This window comes from Callionymus lyra, chromosome 11 (assembly GCF_982586985.1).
Source record: "Callionymus lyra chromosome 11, fCalLyr1.hap1.1, whole genome shotgun sequence".
NCBI classification, from domain to species: Eukaryota; Metazoa; Chordata; class Actinopteri; order Syngnathiformes; family Callionymidae; genus Callionymus; species Callionymus lyra.
In genome coordinates, this window is record NC_141828.1 from 20,147,111 (window position 1) to 20,173,778 (window position 26,668).

General features: G+C 37.1%; 1 protein-coding gene across 2 annotated transcripts in view; it reads left to right on the top strand.

Moving 5' to 3' along the window:
• The window catches only part of LOC148069569 (cGMP-dependent protein kinase 1), a 121,656-nt gene that overhangs the window by 27,230 nt on the left and 67,758 nt on the right, over positions 1-26,668 (top strand). For both annotated transcript variants that reach the window (XM_087803112.1, XM_087803109.1), the window contains exon 3: positions 20,678-20,791. In XM_087803112.1, coding sequence (XP_087659238.1) covers positions 20,678-20,791 — 114 coding nt within the window. The remainder of the gene's footprint in view (positions 1-20,677; positions 20,792-26,668) is intronic.

A 26,668-nucleotide genomic window follows, 5' to 3' on the forward strand; every position in this document is an offset into this window, starting at 1 on the left:
TCCTGTCAATGCAGGGTGTAATTGCAGAACTACGACATGCCTGAATATACTTTACTTTTGCTATAAAAGTAGATATTATGAAGATAAAATTGTCTTAAATGTTCAATTGTGTTGAGATCAGTAGGTACTATGGGGCCTTTAAGATCCTCCTTTATGCTCTTTCCTGTTGAATATCAATGAATACCCATGTTTACCTGCCGTGTCCTCAGCCTCTCATCGTCACATAAGAGGGAAGTGATAAATGCATTTTAATGCTTTATGATCTTCCTTGAGGTCACGCGGGTGGACGGAAGCGTGTGTGTGTGCGTAAGTGCTACTTTGATTTGTTTGTATGGATGTTTAATCAAATCTAAACAAGGTGGATCAGCGCAGGCGCTTGTTTGCACTTCATTCTACGGCGTCTTTTATCATGCCTTAATTCCCTTCAGCAGTTACTCGGCTCCTTATCACGTCTGTCACCTGGTACGCCTCCCGTCGAGGCTGGCAACCAAAACACCACCTGGAAATTGATTCCGGAAATTTTTTACATTTACTACGTTTGCCTACTTGTAAGGATTTATGAATGCTGTACTTGCTCTACTGGGAACAACCACCAGATGAATACAAAGAATTGAAGAACTGTGGGCTTCATGAATACGCACAAGCTAAACCAGAGATGAGAGACACCACTGGTCTAAAAGCTCTGTTCTGGTAATATCTACAATCAGAGATAATGAATGCCGTCAAAACTTTCGCACTTCCCGTGAATATGTAGTGACGTAAGAGGAAGTCTTTTTTTTTTTTACAAATTTTATTTTCATTTCAGACAAAAAAAGACAGTACAGAGTAACAAACAAACAAAAAAAAAAAATATATATATAGTAAATTAGTAAGTAAGTAAGTAAGTAATATATATTTATATAGCGCTTTTCGAGACCAGGGTCACAAAGCGCTTTAACAATCAAAACAATACTCAAAACAGTACATACTTCAAAGATCAAGACAACACCGAGAACAACACAATTATATTATATATGTAAAGGACAGAAAAAATAAAACCAACAGGACAATAAGAAACATCAAAACAAGAAAAACCAAGTGCCAGACCACAAAAGAGAAAAAAAAAAAAAGTTAACATTTTCAATGCTGCAGAAAAAAAAAAAAATTTACAAGGAGGTCAGAGAGTTCACAGAACTCCCTCTAAAGGAACAGCAACAATAGGTGGCTTATGCTTCATTGTCATTTCCTGATAGCGTCCAGAAACGGTCCCCAGATCTTGACAAATTTCAAGTGTAAATTAGACATTGTGTATCTAATTTGTTCCAGATACAGGAGAGAAACCATATCATTGAGCCATTTTTTGAAGGAAGGTGGAGATGGTGATTTCCATTCACTCAGGATCACTCTCTTTGCAACAACCAGAGAGAAAGCTAGAGCTTGTTGCTGAGTGCTGGATAGATTAGAGGTTGATTCAGAACATCCCAAAACAACCAAAGCACCGGTCTGGATCACATTCACCTTGTATGCTTTAGAGAAAAAATTGAAAAACTCCAACCAATAAGATCTTAACCTGCAGCAAGACCAGAACATATGTCCGAGTGAACCCTCTGACGTTGAACAGCGATCACATGAGGATGGAATGGCAGGGAAGATTCTGTTTAGCCTTGTTTTGGAATAGTGGAGTCTATGAGCGACCTTAAATTGAATTAATTGAAGCTTTGCATTTATCGAACAGAGTTTAATCCGGCTCAATCCCCTCGTCCACACATCGTCTGATATTTTCTCGCCCAAATCTTTTTCCCACGACTCTTTAATGTGCGACGAAGGGACCGCCTTGTAAAATAGAGACACAAGTAGTGAAATTAAATGGTTTGAGGTGGAGGATTTCCTCATTGTATGATGAAAAGTATGTTCTTTTGGCAAACGCTCGAAAGACTGAAATGATTTGCTGACAAAGTTCCGGATTTGAAGATATCTGAACCAGTGAGAGCTCGGCAAATTGAACTTTGACTGCAATTGAGCAAAAGAAGCAAATCTACCGCTAAAATACAAATCTTTGAAGGAACATAAACCTCTCTCAGACCAGTCACTGAACACTGGATCCATCTGTCCTGGTTTAAAAGAAGTGTTATGGCAAATAGGTGTATAAACAGAGAGTTCTGACAAGTTTAGGACATTTTTAATTTGTTTTAATATTTAAAGGAATTGAATAAGATGAAATCATTTTTTAGAACTCTGAGCTGAGGAATAGTATTTGACAGTAAGATAGAAAAGGGAGAAGTATTGAAATAAGAGGAAGTCTTTTTAGAGAATTACTCAGAATGACTGGGTGACATAACCTGCAAGCATTCAGGAAGTAGCTGCAATTGAAAAAAGACAAATGCCTTCTGTTTTTTTTTTTTTCTATTGTTGGAGAGATAAGGAACTTTAACGTTTCAAAGGTGACAATGTAATAACATTTAACCTACCGAGAAAATTTTGACTTTCCTTGACAGTTGCTGTGAGCGTAAATCTCATTTCACCGTCAGGTGGAATTATACCTTGAAACGGGTTGTAAGTCTTTTGAAAAGAAGGTGACAGTTGGTTTTTTTTCGTTCCCGGTTGTGTAAGAAATTACTGTTGTTGAAAAAGCTTGTAGTGCAAGACTGTAGCAGAATAGCATCTGTTGATTTACCCGTTAACCCTGAATCAAGACATGTACAGTAGGGGTGTTAGAAAATATTGATACGGCACATACATTTATCACAATACTGTATTTATATTTGACATCACTGTATTGATTATTGATCTATGTTCTTTTTAGCTTTCAAACCATATTTTCCATAGTTCCTTTGTGGTTTGCAGTTCAATAAAGTGTGTTAAAATTAAATAATTACATTTTATATTTACAATTAACATTAAAATTCAACTTCCGGCCACTAGATGGCTTTATTCATTAAGCCTTTGCTGCTAAAAGAACAATGAAATCCTGCAAAATCTAAGTAAAAGTAGTTGCGACTTTGTCAAGAGTCATGTGGTCTGTAAATTCTGCAACACCAGATTCAAGTATTCGACAGTACTCCAAATATATCCTTGTTCCTACAGAATCACAATATATCGTATTGTTGGTCCTGTATCGTGATACGTATCATATCGCCAGATTCTTGCCAATAAACACTCCTTATATACAGTCATTATTATTGATCCAGAATTATATTATTATTTCACTTGTCTCGAGCATCTACTCTATATGTATTACATCATGTTTCATTATATTGGTTTGTATAACTCCTGTTAAAAAACATCTGTAAATAGAGCCATTTTTAATATCAGATATACTTTATTAAATGTCCAAAAATATCTATATCCAGACTTTTCTGGCCATTGAATGAATTCTATGTATAAAAAAAAAGCCATTGGTTTTTACCAAATTCCAGTGATAACCTCCTTGGTGGAGGTCATTAATATAATGTAAGTTAAAACAGAGATCAACATCTTAATATGTAATGAATCTATTCCTTTCTGTCACAGACAACTTGGGTGAAGAGGTGGTGGACACCCTGGAAAGTCACAGTCCCTCGAACGACGCATACATACCTGATCCTTAGAGCAAACTAAAACCTCACAGTTCCCACCAAGTTGAACCTTTTTGAGAAATCCTACCACAACATATTCCGATGATCACCTTGCTGAGGAACACATGTAAGGCTGTAATCATCGTCGCTTCTTCTCACCGTTGATCTGCAGATCCTCCTAATTATTGTGATTTATTCGCATATTTATTGGATGTGAGAACGTGTTTGGTTGTGGAAACGTGAGCGCACACAAGCCCCCCGATGGTTGCCAGGCAACTTAACTAATGCGCGATATGAATTGTTGCTTCAAAGTCAGCGAAGGAAACGCTCATTCGAGTGGTTCTGGATGGATGGAATTGTCTCTCCGCCATTGATGCTCGATTGAAAGCCGGGCGCAGGAGCCAATTCTGGGTTAATAGTGTGTTTTAACCTGCTCTTGAAGCTCCGTCACCCCTCTTTTGTTGAAAACACATCACAGCGAACTCAGTTTCAGCCACACCAGAGAGTCTCACGTGCCGATGTTTTTCTTTGAGTGATGCTATCATATATAAAGTGTTGGATTGGTTCTCCCGAGTTTAATGACCGCCCTCAGCGAGGGAAAAAAGGTGAGGGTTCCATAATTGGTTTGACATTTAAACCTCACACACATTTGAAAACAAACCAGGTGGTTACCCCCTTTACCTTCCCACTCCAGTCGCCGCTCAAACACTTGATAGGAGAGAAACAAGAAAGTGAAACTATTAGCTGGAGTATTGAATGGAATGCGCGTTCTGGCAGTTCTTTTCCCCGTCGCCGCCGTGTCAAGTGTTGCGAGAAGATATTGATTTCTCCACTAATCTCTGAACATAGAATTACATTTGCAGTACCCGCCTGTTTTCTCTCCACTTCACGGGCGACAACATTAATATCGTCTTCTGGCGCCAAATGTCAATTATTGCGTACGATCCCCGAGAAGTTTGGCGGTGAATGATTTGCATCAAATGAATGACCTATGGAGATTCATGTTGATGAATAGCTGAAGGGATTTCATAAAAGAACATTGACTTCCTGTTCTAATTAGATTTTTTGCGTCGATTCAATCGTCCAATCAGGGCGCGACAAGAAGACAATAACTTTTGCTAATGTGTTATTTATGTGCAAATAGTGCCCGTGAAAATCACGCCAGCATTAGGCGTCGCACCATCTGCCCTGAACACAGCATGAAAACACTCTCTGTTGCACCTATTCTCATTTCCCCCTCGAGTTCCTGTTCTCTCTCTCTCACATACACGTGTTGGTGCAAGTTATCTCCTCAAACTCCAGTCCGACCAGACACGTTCGCCTCTATCACTCCACATTTTACTGAGTTTGACCCCAATCTGTCCCCTTGTCTCACCTGCTCATCACTTCCTGTTTTCCTCACTGTCTTCCTCCGCACCTATCAGTCCATCTCACCTCAATTTCATTCTTTTATTTATGCCAGTTTTCCCCTCCCCGTCTTCTCCCTGCTTATATGTGCTTCATTTTTTCAAAGGCTGAGTAAGAATTGATCATGTTTAGTGTGCCCGCGACCCCCTCAGAGAGGGAGATGATGAGCTTCAAATTTTGGAGACAACCTTGAGACGGATACCTCTCTGTGGACGACTCCACGGTTGGAGCGTAAAGCCTGATGAAGGAGGAGCCGAATCCAAACTTTCTGGTTTTGCTTTGAACTTTAGGAAAACGTGGGTTTGCCGTGAGAGGTGTGCTGCGGGTCTGCTGCGACTGGATAAGCTGTGTTTGCGGCGGTTCAGCCTGAGGAAACACGATAGAGCCCAAATAATCTGCTCTGCTACAAGGAGGCACAAAACACTCATTCACGGAAAATCCAGTTGGTAACTGAACATCATTCTGGGTGTGCTGCTCACACTAGCAAGAAAAGAGGGTAGAATAGTGTAGATCTTATATATTTTTATAGATTATTACAATGAAATTAAAAAGTTCTCCGCGTCTTACATCTCAGCGAATGAGAGGTTACGAGTACATTATGACGTAATCATGGCTTCACTCCTCGTCCAGCCATCTGTAATCATGGCCCACTTTGTTTATACAACGAGTCCCTTGGAGGTCGGGATTCTTGGGATTGATTACGCAAGGTGACAAACCTTGATGATTGACTAATCACAGCAGAGTGGTCGTGGCTATGGTAAACTAGATTTTGTGTCCAGAGAAATAAAGGTGTTTTCAGTGGGCGGGGCTTAAGTACATTTTCTGACGTTACCAACAGACACATACTAATATAATGGCATCGGTTCTGCTAAGGACAATAGTAACCAGAACAAAATGAATACTTACATTACATTACATTAAGCCAATGTAACCGATTTAGTTTTAATAAAATGTCCAAACAGAGCATGAAGAATGACAACACCAGTTGTTTGTGACAAGACAATGATAAAAGCTGAATTTACAACCTTTCATTGTTTGCTTTTCTTTTTATTTTCCCCTTTGGAATGAAGTCTTCAAATGATTGAAGACTAACCTTTAGGTGAAACTTTAGACTGTCTGGAGTTGCAGTCATCATTTCAAAGTAAAGTTCTATTCTTTTCCATAACATTGGTTTATACAGTCAAACTCTTTTTATTTATACCTCATATATGTACAATTATAGAATTTCCAACTACAATCAAACCGTTTTGAACAGTAATAAAACCATTTTCATCTCAAATCAAACAATTTTCAACTGTTATCACACAATTTTCAAATGGAATAAGACAATTTCCAAAAGGGATAAACGCAATTTACATTAAACAATCAAACAATTTTCAATCCTAATCAAACACTTTTCAACTACAATCAAACACTTTTCAACAGTAATTAAACAATTTTCCGTCTGTAATCCAACAATTATCCATTTTAAACAAACAATTTTCAACTGTTATCAAACCATTTTCAACAGTAACTAAACAAGGTAAGGTTCGACAGTGTGCAAAAAAAGCTTATCAGACAACAAAAGTATGATGTCCAGCTCTTAAAACTTACACATGCATTATAACATGAGATTAAATGGCTTCGCACTCCAACTTGTTAGGATGTTAGAAGTAAATATCAAACATTAATTGTGCAAGGAGCTGATGATGTCCTGGCTCTAATTGTATTGATAGTCTCTGAGATGATAGTCAATATGTGAAAGGCCGGTGTATCCATCAGTGTAAGAGAGATGAAGCACGAGCACAAGACTTTTACCCTTTAAACTTCTTTTTTATTGAGTCCCTTTCTCTTCCTTTTCAATTACAAACGCTCCCGACAAATAACTTGTAACTTAACATGCAAGTCAAACGCCGCGGTCTCTTTCAAGAAGCTGGAGTTTTTCCAATTCATTTTGGCCCCAAAAAAAGTAATTTGCTGACATAGTTTAAGTAGCTTGAAGCGTCATCAATTTCTTTGTGTCATAATCAGTGAGCCGCGTAACAGACGACAGAAAACCTCCTTTCATGTTCACCTGCCTGTTTCCAGTAGTCGCTCAATACAAAGTGTGTTCTTTCGCCATTGGGGAAGTAATTTGACTTTGAGCCACAACCATTCACCAGCCAGAGTTTGGAAGCTTCTGCATTCGTGCCAACCAGCAGATTATCACCATGGCAACCATATATTCCATTTTCCTGCTCAAAAACTCTCTCTGGTGACTCTCACTGAAAATATCAGGCAAGGATAACGTTTATCAATGAAATGATCAAGATTTAATAACAGTTGCTTCAGATATTTGAGAATAGAACATCATTTTTAATTTTCGGAATGCACATTTTCACTTGTGTTTTCCTAAACAAAGTGGTACGGGTAAGTCATAAATGCGGCTTGCCCTGTTAGCTGTTAGCGACGAGCTAGGTTAGCAAGCATAATATTCCGTTAAAATTGTCTTAACTTAGCATCGTAGCATGAAACATGCCTTATGAATGGAGTATATCGCTTCAATATACCTTTTTTATATCATAAGAATCACTTTTTAGTGAATGATTAGAGTTTATTCCATTCTTCCATTCTTCTTGAAAGGGTCTAATTAAGTTGGCAAAAAAAGCCACCGTTTATCAAACTGTTAATAAGAAGACGTGAATACCAAAATGACAATTTAAACTGCTCCCTGCACGGGCCATCAATCTCCCTGTCAGCTAAAGAACTGTTATTCTAGGTCCGAAGCAAGCAGGCACAAGCAGGGATGTAATCAGTTTTGTTAAGATTTGATGGTAAAGGGAAAGTAGATTTTCTCCGTGGGTACACTTAACTCTTAATGGCAGGTGTATGAAACCCCTTAAACGCAAACTAACATCAACGTCTCTGCTCGTTTAGACCATTGTAAGAGTTTATTTTCGTGTATTAAAAAAAAAGGGGCTGTCTCGCCTATATTTAATACAAAAATCTAGAGCGAGAATTCTGACCTTCTCTAGTAGGGAACATTTTTTACGATAATTAAAACTTGCATTAGATCAATTTTAAAATTCTGGTTTTACTTTCAGATCTATTCATGGTCAGGCTCCTCCTTACATCAGTGATCTGATCCAGCCTTACACCCCAGCTCGGGCTCTGAGGTCTGTGGATCATAATCTACTGATGGTTCCACGCACACGGTTCAGGACCAGAGGAGAGAAATCCTTCCAGACTGTTGCTCCTAAGCTTTGGAATGATCTTCCTCTCTCTCTGTGTTTGATGGATCTACTGACTCCTTCAAGAAGCATCTTAAGACACTTTTTATTTGTGCAGGCTTTTGCTTCATTTCCTTGGGGCTGCTGTGTTTGTCACAGTGTTGTCTTGACCTTTTAAAGCATGTATTTTAACTGTGTATTGTTTTGATTGTTTAAGCGCTTGGTTGCCCCTTTACAAATAATAATTACTTACCTACTAAATTAAAAGTTTTATATGAATAGTTGCATATAATGTGTCATTCATCAGGTTAAGATAACAGTCTCTAGAATTTTTGAAAAGTCTTCCAGTGCTTTCGACAACAACATTTCTTGGTTAGAAATAATCAAAAAACCTTTTAAACACATTTAAAAAAAAGAAATTGAAAATGTTCTTTAAAAATTGACTTTTTTTTGTCATGAACTACAACTAAAAACCTCAAACTATGAACAATTATTAATTTGAACATATTATTCATCTTTCAGTTGTTTTGACAACCTACAACTTATCTTAAAAAAAAATATATATATATTTTCCATTTTTTACGCCTCTATTTCCCAGACAGAATGTCTTTTCTTCATTTGTCACTATTCCTTCATGACTCTCATGATTTCATGTCTCTATATCTTCTCCCGCAGCTCTTGCCTCTTTTCATTTCATTCAGCTTTATTTGGCTCCGGTGTTGAAATGGCATATGTTCAAAAAGACGCCTTCAGCTTGTCAAAACAGAGCATGAATAACTACAACAGCAGTTGTTCATGACAAGGCAGCGATAAAAGCTGAATTCTAACCTTTCATTCTTTAACTTTTCTTTTCTCTTTCTCCTTTCCTTCCTTAAGTGTTGAACTGACTTTGAATTAAACTTTAGACGATTTGGAGTTACAGTCATTATTTCATATAAGAATTGAAGAAAATCATAATTTAACTTGTTCATATTTTATTTAGGTTGAATTCATGCTTTCTTTACTATTCATCTTCTGAATAACTCTATTGCTGAGTCATTTTGAGTTTCTCAGATTGGATCATTCTTAAGGATGTAAGAAGGATCTTAAGAAGGATTTGGCTAAGAAGGAGCACCATTTTGCCTTCTTAGGAGAAACCTAAGACCAAGACAAAGACGCGTTCTAAGAAGGTCTTAGTCGGAGCTGTTCATCGCTGTGGTGCTGAAACTTAATCAATCGATCACACAGCGAAATGCCTTTAAATAGATTGATAGATACTGTAGATAAATAGATAGATAGATAGATAGATAGGTAGACTTTATTGATCCCTCTGTATGCACTATTCAAAAATATTGAACTATTTTCAAAGCCCCAAAATGTAACTAGTTGATAGTTCTTTATTTATATATATTGCTGCCATCTATTGTTGTCAGCATTGCCACAGACGATTTTGTATCCCTGTTGAACCATAGTTTACATTAGGGCAGCATTTTCCTTTTGTTGCCTCATCACTTTGTTGTGTCTTTTCCAGTGGTGGGCAGTTCAGTTTACCCAGAAGCCGAATTTAAAAAAGGCTGTCAGGGCAGGTGGAGCCTCATTAAGTTCAAGATTACATTCTTACTTCTTTCCTTTTTTCCTTCTTCTTAAACTCTGGACTTAACAAACTTAAAGGGCAACTCTGGGAAACACATCTTTCTTTTAATGTCTTCTAAACAGTTCTTTAATAGAACTCCAAGGAAGATCATAGCACTTTTAACGGATATAAGAAAGCCGGCCAATGGTTGACTTTTATACAAATGCCTTTCTGCTACTGATACTCTAATCTTTTTTGCAGACTTGTACAGACTCTGCCGTTTCACGGGGGCCACATGCGGCCTTTTGACTATATTTATGTGGCCCTTACAAGTAGAAACTAACAATTTGACATTGTCTTTATTTCTATTATTCATTACTAGTCTTTTAATTCAACATTAAAGTTTTTGTTTTAGGACTTTTGACTGTTTTTATTAGGGTGAACCTAAATAAACAATCGTTCACTCTTTTATTTTTGCTTGGTGGTCCCTGACAGCTTCTAAAATTTGGCTACTGGGGAAACTGAACTGCCCACCACTCGAATAGACACAACAAAGTGATAAAGCAAGAAAAGAAAAATGCTCCCCTAAAGTAAACCCTGGTTCGATAAAGATACAAAATCATCTCAACGTTAAAAGACCTGTCTGTGGCAATACTGACAACATTAGCTTGCAGCAACATAACTTAAATAAAGAACTATTAACTAGTTCAGTTTTGGAGCTTTGAAAATAGTTTAATATTTTGAATGGTGAACTATGAATTTAGGTTTGAACTAGAGAGTGAACTTTCTCAACACTGCAAGTGAACTTTAACATGTGATTAAAGAAATGCTAAAATGAAACAAACTCTTCTTTTTGCTTCTGACAAACAGCAGCTGACTCTGAAATAAGGTCTGCTGGCCTTTGCATGAAATTTCAATTTGATTCTGCACTTTTATAAACACTGTATGTTTGTTCAGCTCACAGACGCAACATTCATGTGAGCGAGTCTCATAACAGCCATTCTTGGAATACTGAAAAAAAAGAAAAAAGCTTATACTTCCTAAGGTATTGAGCTGCTCCGTGTTTTTGTTGCTGCCTCGGTTTGAATGTTTGTTTCTCCGGGTGTTATTGTGACAACATGGATGGACCAAATGGAGAAAACACCAAATAGGCTTTTAGAACCAGCGTCTGCTCTCAAGAGTGGCCGCGATGCTTCATTTCTCAAGAATAATGAAGTGTATAATGATGCCTGCAGTGTGCTCTGCCAAGACAATTATCAAGCCCATTAATATGTATTATAGATTAACTTTATGTGAACGACAGATCGATGGTTATCAGCGCTGCTTGCTGAAGGTATCGATCTGCAGTGATCAACAAACAAAGTGTGTTCATTTGCCACACCAGTGTGTTGAGGATTTCAATGGGAGCTTATTTGATGTTGATTGAAGTTGATGCTGCTGATAGATTCACCTTTTTTATCCGTCATTAACCTGATTCCCTCTTCTGACTTTTTCCCACCGTCAACCTAACTTCCTACATCCTCTCTGGTCACATGGCCCTCATTCCCCACAGCCATTAATTATTGACATCCAAATAAATAAAAACACATTAGTGGAAAGGAAGAGACAGCAGCTGCTCGTCGTGTAGCCTCATGGTGTCACCATGGAAACCAAAAAGCAGGAATGTCTTTAAAAAAAAAACAACGGACCAAATATTGAGGCATAAAATCCACATTGACGACGACAGTCAATGTCAGTGTTTGAGCTGGAGAAAGACAAAATATAAGTAGCTTTCTGTGAGGATACAATCACACAAATGCACACACAAACACACACACGCACATATATTTGAAACTAGCATAGATATGCTCACCTGGATGTACATGTAGTTATAGATAGATGTTATCAATAGCAATAAATTCTGTAAATGTTGCATGGATGGTACTTAAAGTGATAGTTCACCCAAAATTGTAAATCATTCATTTTCTACTCACCCTCATGTCGACTAAGGGTTGGGATTATTTTCAGAGAAATCTGTTCCTTTTTAGAGTTATAAACAAAAATGTATGTCTGTATGCGCTTGGGATAATTACCCAGAGTACTTCCTCTCTTTGTAGCATGTTAGCCTTTAAGCTTCTGCACGTCGAGGCTTCAATACAAGATGGACGTTAGAGACGAGCAGTATGGAGGTATTTGGATGTTTTTAAGTGTCTTTTTGGACGAAGATGAAGACGAAAACAACTGAGCTCCAGTCGCTACATTAAAATGAACAAACATATTTGTCTTTAACTCTAAAAAGCAACATATTACTCTGAAAAAAATCGAAATGAGTAGAAAATGAGTGAAGTTTGATTTTTGGTTGAACTAACCCTTTAAAGAATGGGAACCAAAATATATATTTTTTGCCCTAATTAAAAAACAATATTTCTTAAACATTTCCAAAGTATGCCATATGTTATGTCAGTATTATGTTTGTACTAAATTGTGTGAGAGTTGTCTATAAATAGGTGTGGAGCGAGATTGGTTTTTATGAAGCTAATTTGAATACATGTTGACTGTGATTTAGAAAAATATTCAGGTCTAAAATTTGGAGAAATGATGAGTGTCTCAAACAAAGCAGCTTGAAAGTATGACACGTTGTAAAGCTTATGTTAAAGCTGGTGAAAAATACAGCAGAGTCATCACTACCAACGTCTTGTCATGGTGAGCTCAAAAACAACAAAATGAAAACAACAAAGGTCAAATAAAGGCTCATAGTTGACCTCAAACTCACCAATTATGCTAGATTGATCCAAATGTTTGGGAATATTGGATTGAAAAAACTATATTTTATTCCTTTTCTCTTAAAGACGAGTGTTGAAAAGGTCAGGGTCAATATGGTGCATGAGTATGAATCGATATGTATTGATTCACCTAATTTATATTTTGGTTACTTTCAGGCATCTCAGGCTGATTTAAAGGGTTGAAAGTGGAAAATATTCTTAAATAATCCCACAGAAAAATATAATAAAATGTTGGTTCAATTTGTTTTAGCAACATTTTTGGAGGTCGTTTGATCACTAATTTATAGTTTATAGTTTTGCACACTAATAAATCTAAGAAAATAACTCCACACATCTGAGCTAAAGAGTGATGAATGACAGACATTTAGCTTGATGGAGTATTTATTTGGAATAAAACCCAAACCACTATTCGGGGCACTCACTTGCGTCCTTGAAAAACACTCAGGCACAAATATGACTAAAGTCATTCATGGATGCAGTGAATTCATTCAGTTTTATGTCATGTCCCATCAGATGCAATGAGGTGGACGGATGATGAGAGGTTTTAGGAGTCATGGACATTACAACAAACCTGCGGTGCATTAAAGCTGCGGTCGTGTTCACCTGTTGCTGGAGTTCACCTCAGGTCACAAGTTGAAATTCAAGCTCGCTGTGTTGATCTTTTTCAGAGTTTTCTGATCAAAAAAATCAAAAGGTTTGTTCGTGTTGAAGCCTCTCTTCCTCTGACTCTAGCTTTTTTCTCTCTATTTGTTTCCTCCAGCTTTTACCTTCTGACTCGTTCTGCCCTTTAGAAAACACTTGGAATAAATGCTTAGAAGTGATTTGTTTTGTGAAAGATTGCAGAAACATTTCAGTAAAGTTTTTGAATAACTTGAATCATTTTTACAAAGTAGCTATGATCTATTTTTTCTTTCAGTCGCTCTTCAATATGCTCCAAACAAAAATCAAACTGCGTTGAACACGAGTCGCCCTCAATTTATCCCAAGCTTTGTTCCACTAACAAAAACAATTCAGAGGTAACGACCCATTTCTGGCCAGTGGGATGTGGATACGGTTCTGCTTCATGTAGTTGCAGCTCAACGGTGGGGGTCTAGTGGGAAGGCTGGGTAATCTGACCCAGGAGCGGTGGTGGAGGAACAAGACCCATTAGGATGAGGCACTGCTTTGTGTGTTAGCCTCGCTGGGATTTCAACTCCCCCACATCCTGTTTCTTCATGTGCAATTTGTGCTGCTTAAAAAACACAGTCGCAGTGTGGCGAGAAGACGAGAACATTACTCTACATGTGACCCATGACCTGATTGATATTTATAGCTTCATTCTGGAAATGAGAAACTACAGTACTTGAACTCCTGTGGCTAAAATTATAATATATCTTGGACCTCTATTGTACTCATCAGAATGTGTCTCTTTATTCAAAACTCTCTTTTTGTATAAACAAATTAGGGTATGATTACAGTTTGCGGGAGGAGGAGTTAAGCATAATTACGTCATAATGGACTCCGCTCTCGTAACCTCTTGTTCGCTGAGATTTCAGACAGGGGAGAACTTTATAAAGTAATAAGTTCAAAACATGGTCAATATGAGGGACTTACTGCATCTTGGAGAGGAAGACTTTAACATTTGAAACATGAGTGAATCAGAGAAGTTGGGTTTTTGTTGCCCTTTAAGAAAAATACTTGTTTCTTATTTCAACGTGTTGTAAATGAAACTTGTTGTAAACATAAATCTACATCTGCACATTTTTTATATTTTATAGGAGCCCCCCAGGTTAGGAATCACCAGACAGCTGACAAAAGCAGAGTTTACAAACACATTTTTAACGCACTAACTATTATGAAACAAAAACAAGATCCATGTAGAACGGTCTAGAATTTAAAGTATCCATCTTACAGTCCAACTAAAAGCGCACCATAAACCAGCAGAGGATAAACTGATTGAAACTGAAAACTCAAAGAGAGCAGGGAAAAAAAACACAGCTAATAACTAACACAGCACAAGGTTGACACTGGCGCAAGGTAAACCTAAAACAACAACCAAAGTTAATTATATTAATAATTATATATAATTATTTCTTATTTTTACACGCTGGCTCCTGTTGCTGGGAAATATGAGTTGATCAGGTGCAGCAACAGGCTCAGGAAACAAGTGATGTAGAAACTATCAGGAGCTTTTTAAAATAAAACAGGACATGACACCCACAACTTTAATCAAGAATCTAAATTCTTCGAATCTCAGATTTAAACAAACAAAAAAAGCTATTATTATTTCCAATATTAAATTGAAACATTTTCATAATTAGAACACATTTCATATTTTAAAATAAAAAAAATGCAACAGCAATGCAAACAGGCTTCTATTACTAAAATATTTTTTTTAATTTTTAAATTTTTACCAGTTTATCCTTTGTTATGTTCCTGAAAACACATTTTCTGTGTAATTACTGACTCTCAATTATGCATAGATGTGTGACTCATTAGATGGATTAGTGACCTTTCCAGTGTGTCCTCACTAGATTCATCTTGGATTTAATACTACAGCCCTGAACAAATGGAAATACACGGTCACACAATACACACGATTTATTAGTTTCTCACTTCATTGTGCAACACAATCTTACGTCTGCATTATATTTTAGTTCGACTGCATTATCAGCTGAATACTTTCAAATATATGGTCTATTTTATTACAGGAGCAAGTAAAAGTTATATATATATAAAAGTTAAATTGAAAGTAACTCATATCAAATACATTCTTGCTTCTCGAAAGCTTCATTACTGTGAAGATTTAATAAAAAAATTGGCGGCTGCGTTATTCTAGTCTGCCGCGAACCAAGGGAACGTTCTCGATGATCTCACTCCCTGCAGCACAACAGGTCACAGTGAGTCATACAAACCTCACACATTAAATTAATTCTGAGCACTATTATTGGCTTGTTTATTAAATTACCTTTGAATTACAAATCAATTTTAGTACATTAAACATTATTTGTTTAATGAACAGACTAAAGACAATACAACTTTTAATTAACATTTTAATTATTGTGCCATATATCATAAATACTAATAAAATAAATAAAATAACTGGATGTATTTGTTGACATTTAAATGATTTTAAGGCTAGTTCAAACATTAAATATACAATTGTATTGGCCCAGGAGCGGCAATTTTTGGTCAATTTATTTTTACTTTGAATTTTGATTTAAATGCTTTATTTGTAAACAGAATGTTCTTTATTTGACATGAATATACACTTACTTATTTCAGCTGCTGTAAGTGTAACTTACAAACTAGATCAAATTAATAATTTCTGCTGGAGAAATTCACTTGGTTTTACTGCTTTTTATGGATACATTGGTTCAACTCCCAGCTCACAGCAAGTCAACAGCTGCCTTTTCATTTCAAATTCTGCCAAAATGGGATGAAAGTAGGGTGTAGGCCGGGCAGCTCAGAGGTCCGTCCTGAAGCTCGGGCTATATAAAGGCACAGCTCTGTGTGAATTCAAATGATCCGCCATTAGCTGCATCGCCTCGGGAGGTTCACACATGCTGAGAAACGCTGAAATCCTAATTATAGATGTTTTCTCCATTTTCTGCCATTTTGCCTTTTCAAGATATTTAACAAGGAAATGTGGCAATTTTACGAGCTTTGGTATAATTTGATTTAATTACACGTCGGTATTAATGACACAGAGTTCTAAAATGTCACATTAAAAAAGAGTATTCCAAGCTTCATTAAATCTGTTTTGCTTTGCTATTCTAGCTTGATTCTATTTTATATTTATTTAAACAATAAATCTACCCAACTTCTAAACAAGTTTTTTTATATATAAAAACATTATAGCAGGAGAATTCAATGAAACATTAATGTAGGTTTTTATTGTATGAAACTGTCTAATTGAATTCCAGATCTTAATAATACAATTTCAAGCTAAGCAAACAAATATGAATCGAAAGCAATAATTACATCTTATTATGAGAGTTTTAAACAATTGTTTTGAATACTAAAACAACCGAAATTACATTCCAAAATCAAAGTCTGCATCCTTACTTTGATCCAAAACAACATTGAAAAATGAATAATTCATCTTGCGAGCAAGTGCTTTAAACTGGCTTGTAATTCCCTCAATAACAATCATTCACCTTCCAGAGACCTCAAAGTTAATCACTCTCCACAGGAAATTGATAGTGTTTGTCAGAGCTCAAGCTTTTCATAACTCATCCCTCTGTCCTTACATGAACTCCAGCACGCGAGTTCAGAAGCTGCACATTGTCCTGATCATGGCAGCAGACAAAGCTCACAGTCATGAGCTCACGTATGGAATCTGATGGATGCATCTGACGCGGGGTTTCTTTTGATTTCCTGTGTGACTGTCCAGACACATCGACTGTACGAGCTTATGCTCTCATCCAAGTCTCTGAGGATAATATGGATTAACTATTGTACAACAAGAGAAGATCAGCCGTGTCTCGAATCGAACTGCATCCACAGAAAGAATAATGTCAGAGCCGGCGTTCCAACGATACCAGAAATCCATTTGGAATATCCACTGATATCTTCATTCTAAACTGAAATGACATAAACCCTTCACGAATTAGAGCGCAGATGCAAAGTAAGCATCGTCTGACTCAAGTGATGCTTCTTTATTGAATTTCAAGACGATTATGTAAATTAGCGTATGCCAATTTGATAAAAGTACTTTAGAAGGTTGTTGCTGTTCAAACAGACTCTCATTAATTGTTACTTCAGTTTTAATTTGTGGCTAAATGTACCTCCTAATGCTGTTAACATAAGAGTCCCAATCACATCTGAAGTTTGAAGGTCAGGATCAGAACATCTTCATGAGCATTGTTACGAAGGTTGACGTTGAGGAGCACAAACTCTGGGTGATAAGGAAAAAAAATACCTAAGTGCTAAAGGAAACCGCAAAGTAAGCGTTTGGTGAATCATCAGGGAAATAAAAGTAAACTAGGAGACAGATCTTGTTCTATGAAGCTTATCTATTAAATTAAATTAAATAATTCTATTAATAATTCATTCAATTTCATTAAGTGTCATATCATAACAAAGAAACTTAACAGTTTAAGTTAAGCCCTATTCGCACGGGATAAGTATTACCTGGGGCAGTTTTTTGTAAATTACCCCCCTCTATGTTATTTTAAGTGCATTTACACGGGATAAGCGACGTCTGTAAACTAGTCATTTTTACTGACATTACCTAGACAAGCGTTTATTTTCTTTCGTTTCTCAACTTGTGCAGACGCTCAACAGTGAGAGCGCTGCCCTGCATATAAATTTGCCCCAACATTATTCTTACAGAAGAGACGCAGTCTATTACAGCAGTGTATCCAAGTGTATTCGTGCGGGAAGCAACGAGGCTCGAACTTAAGTTTGTAGCTGTGCTGCGCGCACAACTTCTTTACTTTCGTCATGTGGAACACACCCCAACAACAACAAACGCAATCTGCTTCCTTTTTAACCCCTTCAAAATAAAACACAATGGCGAGTGCATTCAGAATTACAAACACAGGCATTCGGATTCACATCGGATTAGTATCATCACCCGACGTCTGTGTTTGGTGAATTAAAGTAGGTGATTTGCGGCGTAATTATTACATTATAAAATCACAGACATGGCGCATTCACACAGGATTAAAACTCAGACATTATCCGTAATTATTACAAATGACCAGAGGTCCACAGGTAATACTTATCCCGTGAGAATCGGACATAAGACTATATTGGAGAAAATATAAACCGATCCCAGCGAATCAACAATGAGTGAATCACAGCATGACAATGGCGAGGGAAAATCGCTTTTAGCAGGCAGAAACCTCAAGCAGAACCAGCCTCCTGCTGTGTCCGACTGGGAGGCTGGATATGGTCCGGGCGGTTAGTGTCAGACAGATGGATGGAGAAAAGAGTGAGGGAGGATACAATGAGAAAAAAGAGGAGAGTATAGAGTAGGGCAGAAGAGTCCAAGGAGGATCATACTAGGCAGAATCGGGTGTCAATGCCATCATCAGTGATTATCTTACTTGAACTATTCCTCCCACGAACAGTCACCCATTGACCCTGGTTAACCGGGAATTGCTGGAGGAGAGCTTAGCTAGCTGGAGAACTCATACTGTCTAGCTAACGCTTTAGTTTCAATAGAGCGGAGAAGGCCCTCTAGTTCAATGAGCTTGACCTCCGATCCAGCTAACAAGCTACACTTCAAACAACCGCCATTATCGCCAAAGGAGCTCGAAGAGTAACTAAACATCGGATACACAGAGCAGGACAGAGAAGGGGAAGGAGAGGAAGAGGGGGAAGAAATAGTTGATGAGTACACTCACCCAGGGTACTTAAACTCTGTCTTTAGGGCCCAAGTCGACTCAAAAGGACGTTGCTCCAAAATTTAATGTTGATGTTAAAAATGATCCAGTAGCAAAGACGATTAGACGAGAGACACTACGAGGTGGTGCGTTCAGGTTCTGAAGAGGATGATGATGGAGGAGGTCCAGAAAACATTGGCGTTAAAGTGTGGAAGTGTTTAGAAAAGAGAGAGCAGCAAACTTTTTGTGGATGATTGAAGAGCGGAGGGAGAAAAAAAGAGATACCCAGAACTATAATAACAATAGAAGGATGAATATGAGGTTCACGGATGTGCTGAAAAATAGATGAAGAGTATCCTCTTATGATGTGAATAGAAGGATGATCACCATCACACAAAAATTAATTTGAAACCTGTTGGTATTTTCATGGATTTATTCATGTAGCCTGTTGAAGTACTTCTTGCTCATCTCGGGTCAGTTTAAAGTTGCTGGAACGATTAATATTCCACTCTATGTTCAAAGAAATGTTTTTTTTTTATACCGGACTAATAAAGTGTTGCCACCGCTCGTGCATTACAATGAAAGTGTTTAATAAAGATGTTGGCGCCACCTGTCAAGTACCCTGCGAGAACAAATCTGTTCGTATTCCCTTGAACCTCCACAATGACTTCAATTTATTTTTGCAGCATCATGTAGAAAAGTAAAGTTTCTAGCACTGAAATCAAGCCAAAGTTATAGCAGAGAAACTGTTTCCAACTGTAAACTGTAAGTCCTGTTTGAACAGAATGATGGACTTCATGTGCTTCAGCCTCATCTAAGCTAAATAAAAATAGATAAAACATATAATTATAAGTTAGTTTAGTGACACTAAACTGTATGACTTCATAAATGTAAGACCTAAGCTATGAAAATCTGTTGATTCATCTCCATTTTCACATGTAGCTTTAAGTATGTTTAACATATGAATCACAGTCAACATATGAATTTGCTTATCTGCTCTGCAACTTAACACTTAGTCATGGTAATGAAAAAGGCAAAGATTCCTGCAAACTGAATCAAAGCTGTGACCAGATTTGCTAGAAAAAAAAATTGGCCATTTTGAACAAAATATTAACTGATTTTCATAAAATCCTCAGGAGGATTTAACTTAATAGTTAGGTGAGTTTGATTTTATAAAAAAAGAGTTCTAAAAAAAATCTTGAGAACTGAAAATGCAAGAAATTTCTTGAAGGAGTCAGAAGATGTAAAACACTTTTCTGACTCACTCACATATTTAAAATGTTGAATCTTCCTCTCCAAGATGCAGTAAGTCTCTCATCATGACCATGTTTTGAACTTATTACTTGTTGCTTGACCAATCACAACAGAGTGGGTGTGGTTATGGTAAACACGATTGAATCTCCACTGAAAACAGAGGTTTTCAGTGGGCGGGACTTAAGCACATTTTCTAATGTAAATATTTAAATGAAAAGAGAGTTTTGCACAAACAGATACATACTGATGATACAATAGAGGTCCAAGATCCATTTAAGACACACTTTACAAACACATTAGTTTTCCTTTAAATGCAAAATAAGAGTAAATAACAAACGTTTTATGGGTGAGTTTAGACATGTTGGTGTAGCTCGAGACTTATTTTACAGGTCTCTGCACATGACTTGCTCAGAGCCAGTAGCTGTCGATACAGCACATTATTATTTTTTTTTCTAGCCCACTGAGTTGAGCAGAGTAATCTGGCTGGGTGCTCCCCAAAATGAAGCAGAAACCCTCAACACTGATATCATCCACTCCATTTTTTAACTGAGTCTCTGTTTGCTGCACATATTGAGGGCTCACACCCACGAGAAACCAACGAGAAAAGAAAAATAAATGTGCAATTTGAATAACATTATTGCTTTTTGTGTGTCTTTTTTTTCTTTAGATGGAAAAGTGGAGGTGACAAAGGAGACCATGAAACTCTGCACTATGGGTCCAGGAAAGGTTTTTGGAGAGCTGGCTATTCTCTACAACTGCACCAGGACCGCCACAGTCAAAAGTAAGATGCCGTCACTTAAACATGATATTATCTTAAACGGAGACTCTGAGATCTGGATTCTCAAGTTGATTCAGAAGAGTCTGTTCCGACCTTATGAATGGACTTAACCGTTTCAAGAGGGTTCGGGCGAGGACATGTTCGGCACACTTCAGTGAAGGGCCTCAAATGTTGTCATCGTGGAAGACGTCCGAGGTTTATGGGTGCCGCTCGTTCACGTCTGAGTAATCCGGCGAATCACATCAGAGAGGACGCTGAGAAATGAATGGGTCGGAACATTTGCGAACCTGCGCACTATCAGAGCGTGTCACGATGAATAATAGGTGTTTATGTGAGGCAGGAAGTCGGGAAAATGTTGTAAATCTTAGGATGGAAAAGTAGGTTGAGTAAGAGAGAACTTGAAGCAGATGAGTTCATGTAAACATAAGGCCATTAAAAGCAGCTGCTACTCTCTCTACACAACCTACGTAAACAACACGTTACAAACACGATGTAATGCTGTCAGCGTTTAATTTCTCTATTTATGTCACAGACTCGTACATTCAGCAACAATTGAACGTGTAGCAGGATTTAGGTAGTCCTGGAAGTAGGGATCAGTCAACAAAGAAGAGATGTAGACCATTGATTTGGATGGCTGAGTCCTCGATGTTGATGTTAAAACCGTTTTTTTGTTGTTTACCAGGAAGAGTTTAAAAAGGTCTGCTAGCATTTAGCTTCCCTAGCAAGTCAGTTGTCTTTTGCCTTTAATGTGTCTTTGGTCTTTACCTTCGTCTTGAACTGTACCAGGCCAAACAATGAATGTGCAAATATACATTGAACTATCATCCAGATCCAGAAATATTTAAATGTTTTGTCGGTGAAGTGAGCATGGACTCAAACATCTATTCATCGTCGACTGTATGCATTGTGTGAGCGAATTCTGTATCACCTTTGATACTTTTTAGATTGAACTTGTTGCTTTTCCCTATATTTCAATTGGTAAAAATATGTACTGAATTCTGTTGATGAAATATATGAACAGAAATAATATTAAATTACAGGGTCGTTCAACCAAATTTCATTTGTCTGTAACGCCCCTCTTGTATTAAAGAGAAATTGTCCCGTAAAAACGGAAACAAGTCTATAGTTTGAGCTTGTTTGTAGTAGATGCTAAAAGACTGATATGCTACACAGACAAGTACGTCAAGTACATATTGCAATCTCTTCAAATGTAGAGTGGATTGGAAGCGCTAGTGATATTAAGACTTCAATTCAAGATGGCAATACAGACGAGCAGTACGGAGGTATTTGGATGTTTTAATCGTCTTTTCGGACGAAGACAACTGAGCTCCAGTTACTACATTAAAATGAACAAACATTTTTGTCTATAACTCGAAAAAGGAACAGATTACTCTGAAAATAATCCCAAACCTTAGTCAATAGGAGGGTGAGTAAATAATAAGTTTGGGTGAACTATCACAAGAAAAACAAAGTATGTAGAAATGAACTGCTAGGCAGAGGTTGTGACCTCTGAGTGCTATTCTAGTAAAGCCTGCTTCTATTCTTGAGCTCATGATGCTGACCTAAATAATTGTCTTGAACATCTGTACAATTCCTTTGAAAAAAGATCAAGGATGGAGAAGAACCATCTTCAAAATTCTTCTTTCTTGCTCTTAAATAAAATGTTGGTGTCATATTGACTTTAGCATCAATCACTCCTTTGTAAGCGAAGACCTTTAACTTAAAAGCAAAATAACTTAATTTACAGTGATGCCCATCAGAACCTGTTGGCCAAGGTTGTCATTTTGAACTGACCATTTCCTAGAACTCAAGGCTTAAAACGTACATTATTCATGACTGTTTTCATCGGAAATATTGACCAAGTTATTCTTCATCGATCCCTGGTTGAATCTGTGAGTCTAAGGGTCTCTTCGGCATCAGTATCAATTCAAAATGGCGTATGAAGGAATAGAGGTTGTGAGCCGTTAACTGACCTCTTTCAATTCTCCTGATCCCCCTCGTACTGACCGGCCAACCTCAGAACTCCCAGCCCCTTGTTGCTATAGCAACAGATGCCCAGGGGAAAATGAGCCAACTCTTGCGGGATATAAAAGATTCTCCTTCCCACCTGGCGTCGGAGAGTCTGTCCTTTTTTTTGTATATTCGCGTGTTTTCCCTATCATGTTTATGTTCGAATGTCACTGAGACGCTCAATAAAAAAACACGGCATGGAACAAATGAGGTAACCCTCGTCGCGCAGAAGTGTGTTTCCCAGCCTTAGGTGGTCACATGGTCATTTCTGACCATGTATTTATTTGTTTGAAACTTTATGTGGCGTGAGGAATCTAGTTTATTTAAATCGACCTGACATGCAGGGACGAGTTACTGTGCGTCCAAGAAACCAATCAAACTGCTCGTTGAAGGAAACATCCGTAGTGAAGAAGTGAATTCCAATTACATCTTCACAAAATTAACACATTAAACCTGCTCACAGTTGCATGAATTCAACAGCGTCCTTGATTTTAACCCTATGTTGTCCCTGTTAAGAGTCATAATGAAGGGCAGAGTTATTAAAACAACTCGAGTTGAAGGAGGCGACAGCTGTCTCCTGCTTCCACTGACATGGTATTGACATGATTGCTGAAGGGGGCATGTCAGTGGGGTGGTAAATGGTTCTGGAGGTGGTCGCGCTCACTGCGAGGTGCCGTCATTAAAACCTCACGATAAGGGACTCTGGGCTTTTCTTGTCATCCGGGAAAAACAATTAATCACAACGTCTTGTAAAGAGAGACGTCTTGTTTCTCCCACATGCTTAATATTTAAAAATAGTTTTAAAAAATGTACTTAAAGAAGATGGAAAGAACAGCTTCGTTTTGAGGTATTTTTTCTTAAGATTTTCTATTCTCTAGTTTGATTTTTATTGACAAAAAGGATAAATATTCAGTTTTTGGGCAGACTTTATTCGAAATTGACTGTGCTCTTGATGTACTAAGTATATAAATACATGTATTTGTTATAAAAAACAAAAAGCAAACCCTCTATCATAATAAATCTATGAAGAAAAATTCTCAAAATTAAGAGGAATGTATTGCTTGTACCACTTTTGAAATGGACGGCGATCCCGGGAGGTGAAGAAGAGAATGCAGGAGTGGTTGACAACGGTAAAAATGACAAGCAGGGCTCCCAAACTTTCTTTCCTTGTGTCTATTTGGAGTTAGTGGATGGAAAAAGAGGGAGACTGATAAAGTTGTTCAGCTGATGGAGAGGATGAGCTTGCTATGTTTAAAGCAATGTTGGGAGAAGAATGTGGAAAGAGGAAAGACAATATATATATATATATATATATATATATATAAATATATATTTGAATACGTTTTTAATATTTTTACATGTATTATTTTCAAAAATATTGACTGTTATACAGTAGATACCTACCTGAACCCCTTTCTTTTAAAACAGTGGTTCCCAAATCTCCACATTTGACCTGCCCCCCTGAACAAGAGTCGATTTGGATTATTTTTTTCTTATACAGTATGTGAAAAAATATGGTACCACCCTTTTTTACGGGGTACATTATTTATTTGTGTAGCAAATAATATCACCGTAAGTAAGTGGGTAAGTAAGAGCTTTTCACACTTTTTTTGTTGTTATATTTGACCCCTACCTACATTTTTTGCTCTCTTAGTTTATAAGATACCAAAATGCGAGGCCTTTTTTCTGTTTTTTTTAAAAATATTATTAATTTTATAAAAGTGTTTTATTTATTTCCAGAATTTTATGTGAAGGTTTATTAAAGTGATAGTTCACCCAAACTTATTTTCTACTTACCCATATGTTGCCTTAGAGTTATTTTTACAGTAATATGTTCCTTTTTAGAGTTATAGACACAAATGTTTGTTCATTTTAATGTAGCGACTGGAGCTCAGTTATCTTCGTCTTCATCTTCGTCCAAAAAGACAATTAAAAACATCCAATTACCTCCATACTGTATCAGAAAGGTTTATTAGGTTATGTGTGGAAAACAATAGATTTTTTCTGCGATGGTTACAATAAACATCAAACTGACTTCGGCCCCCCATCAGAGAAGGGAACATTTATGTGGCCCTCAAAGGAGATTGGGATCCTCAAGATTTCCAGGATAGATATGGAAAGGATTATTTCATGCTGTAGAGAATTAATCTTACAATTCTTGATTAAATAATAAAAAAAAGTTCAAAAAGTTATTTCCCATCAGTAATATCCTGTTCACCTGTTACATCATTTAGCTGTCCAGGATATGCCTCTAGATAAAAGACCTGGGATTTTGCCAAATGTGAAATTAATTTGTATTTTATCTTGCTAATAAACCACATTGAATATTATTAGGTAATATTAACATTAACAAAGATTTCTCACATGTACAGGGTTGTGTGCTCGACCTCTCTAGACCTGTCAATGAACAATGCATTGAAACCTTGGAGTGGTTCCTCTCCTGCTTTTGTGGGCCATCCCTGGTGGGTCTTTGCTGGCTAGAGCAGCCATTGGTCATGTCATTGCCAAATTGGACAGTCACAGCTGCGCTTCCTCGACTCATATCCTGTCTGTTAAGGACATGATTGGCTGTATCATGCAAGTGGGACAGCTTTGTAGGATTTGGAAGAGGCAGCTGCTCTAAATGGGGAGTGTGGGTCCAAAGATAATCTATTTCATGGGTTCTGTACTGTAGTTTTTAACAGGCAAGATGATATTAATGCTAAAATATTGTTCAAGGCCAACTAATGTGTTGATTTAAGTGTTTCTTAAATAGATCTTGACCGCTATTGTACTCATCAGTATGTCGGTTTGTACAAAACTCTCTTTTCATTTAAATACTTACAAAAATGTGTTTAAACGCAGCCCACTGAAAAAACTGTTTTTCTGGAGATTAAATCTTGTTTACCATAACCACACCCACTCTGCTGTGATTGGTCAAACATCAAAGTTTGTCACAGCACGTCGATAATCTCAGAAGTCGCCACCTCCAAGAGACTCGTTGTATAAACAAAGCGGAGGAGGAGTGAAGCCATTATTACATCATAATGGACTCTTCTCTCGTAACCTCTTGTTCGCCGAGATCTCAGATATATAGAGTAAAAAGTTCAAAACATGGTCGTGATGAGGGACTTACTGCATCTTGGAGAGGAAGACTTCAACATTTGAAACAAAATATGCAGATATGAAATGACCAGAGATGTTTCAAAAGATACTATTTAAAAAAAAAATGCTTTTACCTTTTTTGCACTCTTCAGCAAAGTACACAGCACTTAGATGTTCAGTGCTAGCTCCAATAATTATGCCACGACCCTCGTTTTAGAGCCTTTTTAATATTCTTTTATATGTTCATTTTTTTCCATTTGTAATGGAGCTTCATCTTCTCTGCAGCCTTGCTCCTGGCCAAACATGGTAATATCTCTTCAAATTCTGTGGATGTGATTTTTTTTGTTTTGGGGTAAAGGTTGGAAATAAAAAAAGTACTTTATTTATGACAAAGTGTGGCTGATGAATGAGTGTGTCAGCCCTAACTTTTATGTCTTAAACTGATATGGGTTTTATTATTATTATTATTATCTTGGGGGCAAGAAAATCTTAATAACTCTTCTAGAAATAATTCCGTATTAATCAATGTCATGCCTGCCAGTGTTTCAAAATCAATCTGCACTTTGTAATAAATCATAAAAAAACCTCCTCTGGATACTGTTAAATTGAAATAATTCAGTTAAGTGAAAAATAGTTAAGAAGATTTTCTGCAATTACCCTTTTTCTGGTTTGTTCAATAACTATTTAGATACAAACACGTCTGCTCCCTAACATCCAAATAATAAAATTGTATTTAATGAGGCACAGATGTGTTTTGCTGTAAAGCTATTTAAAAAATATGTATTG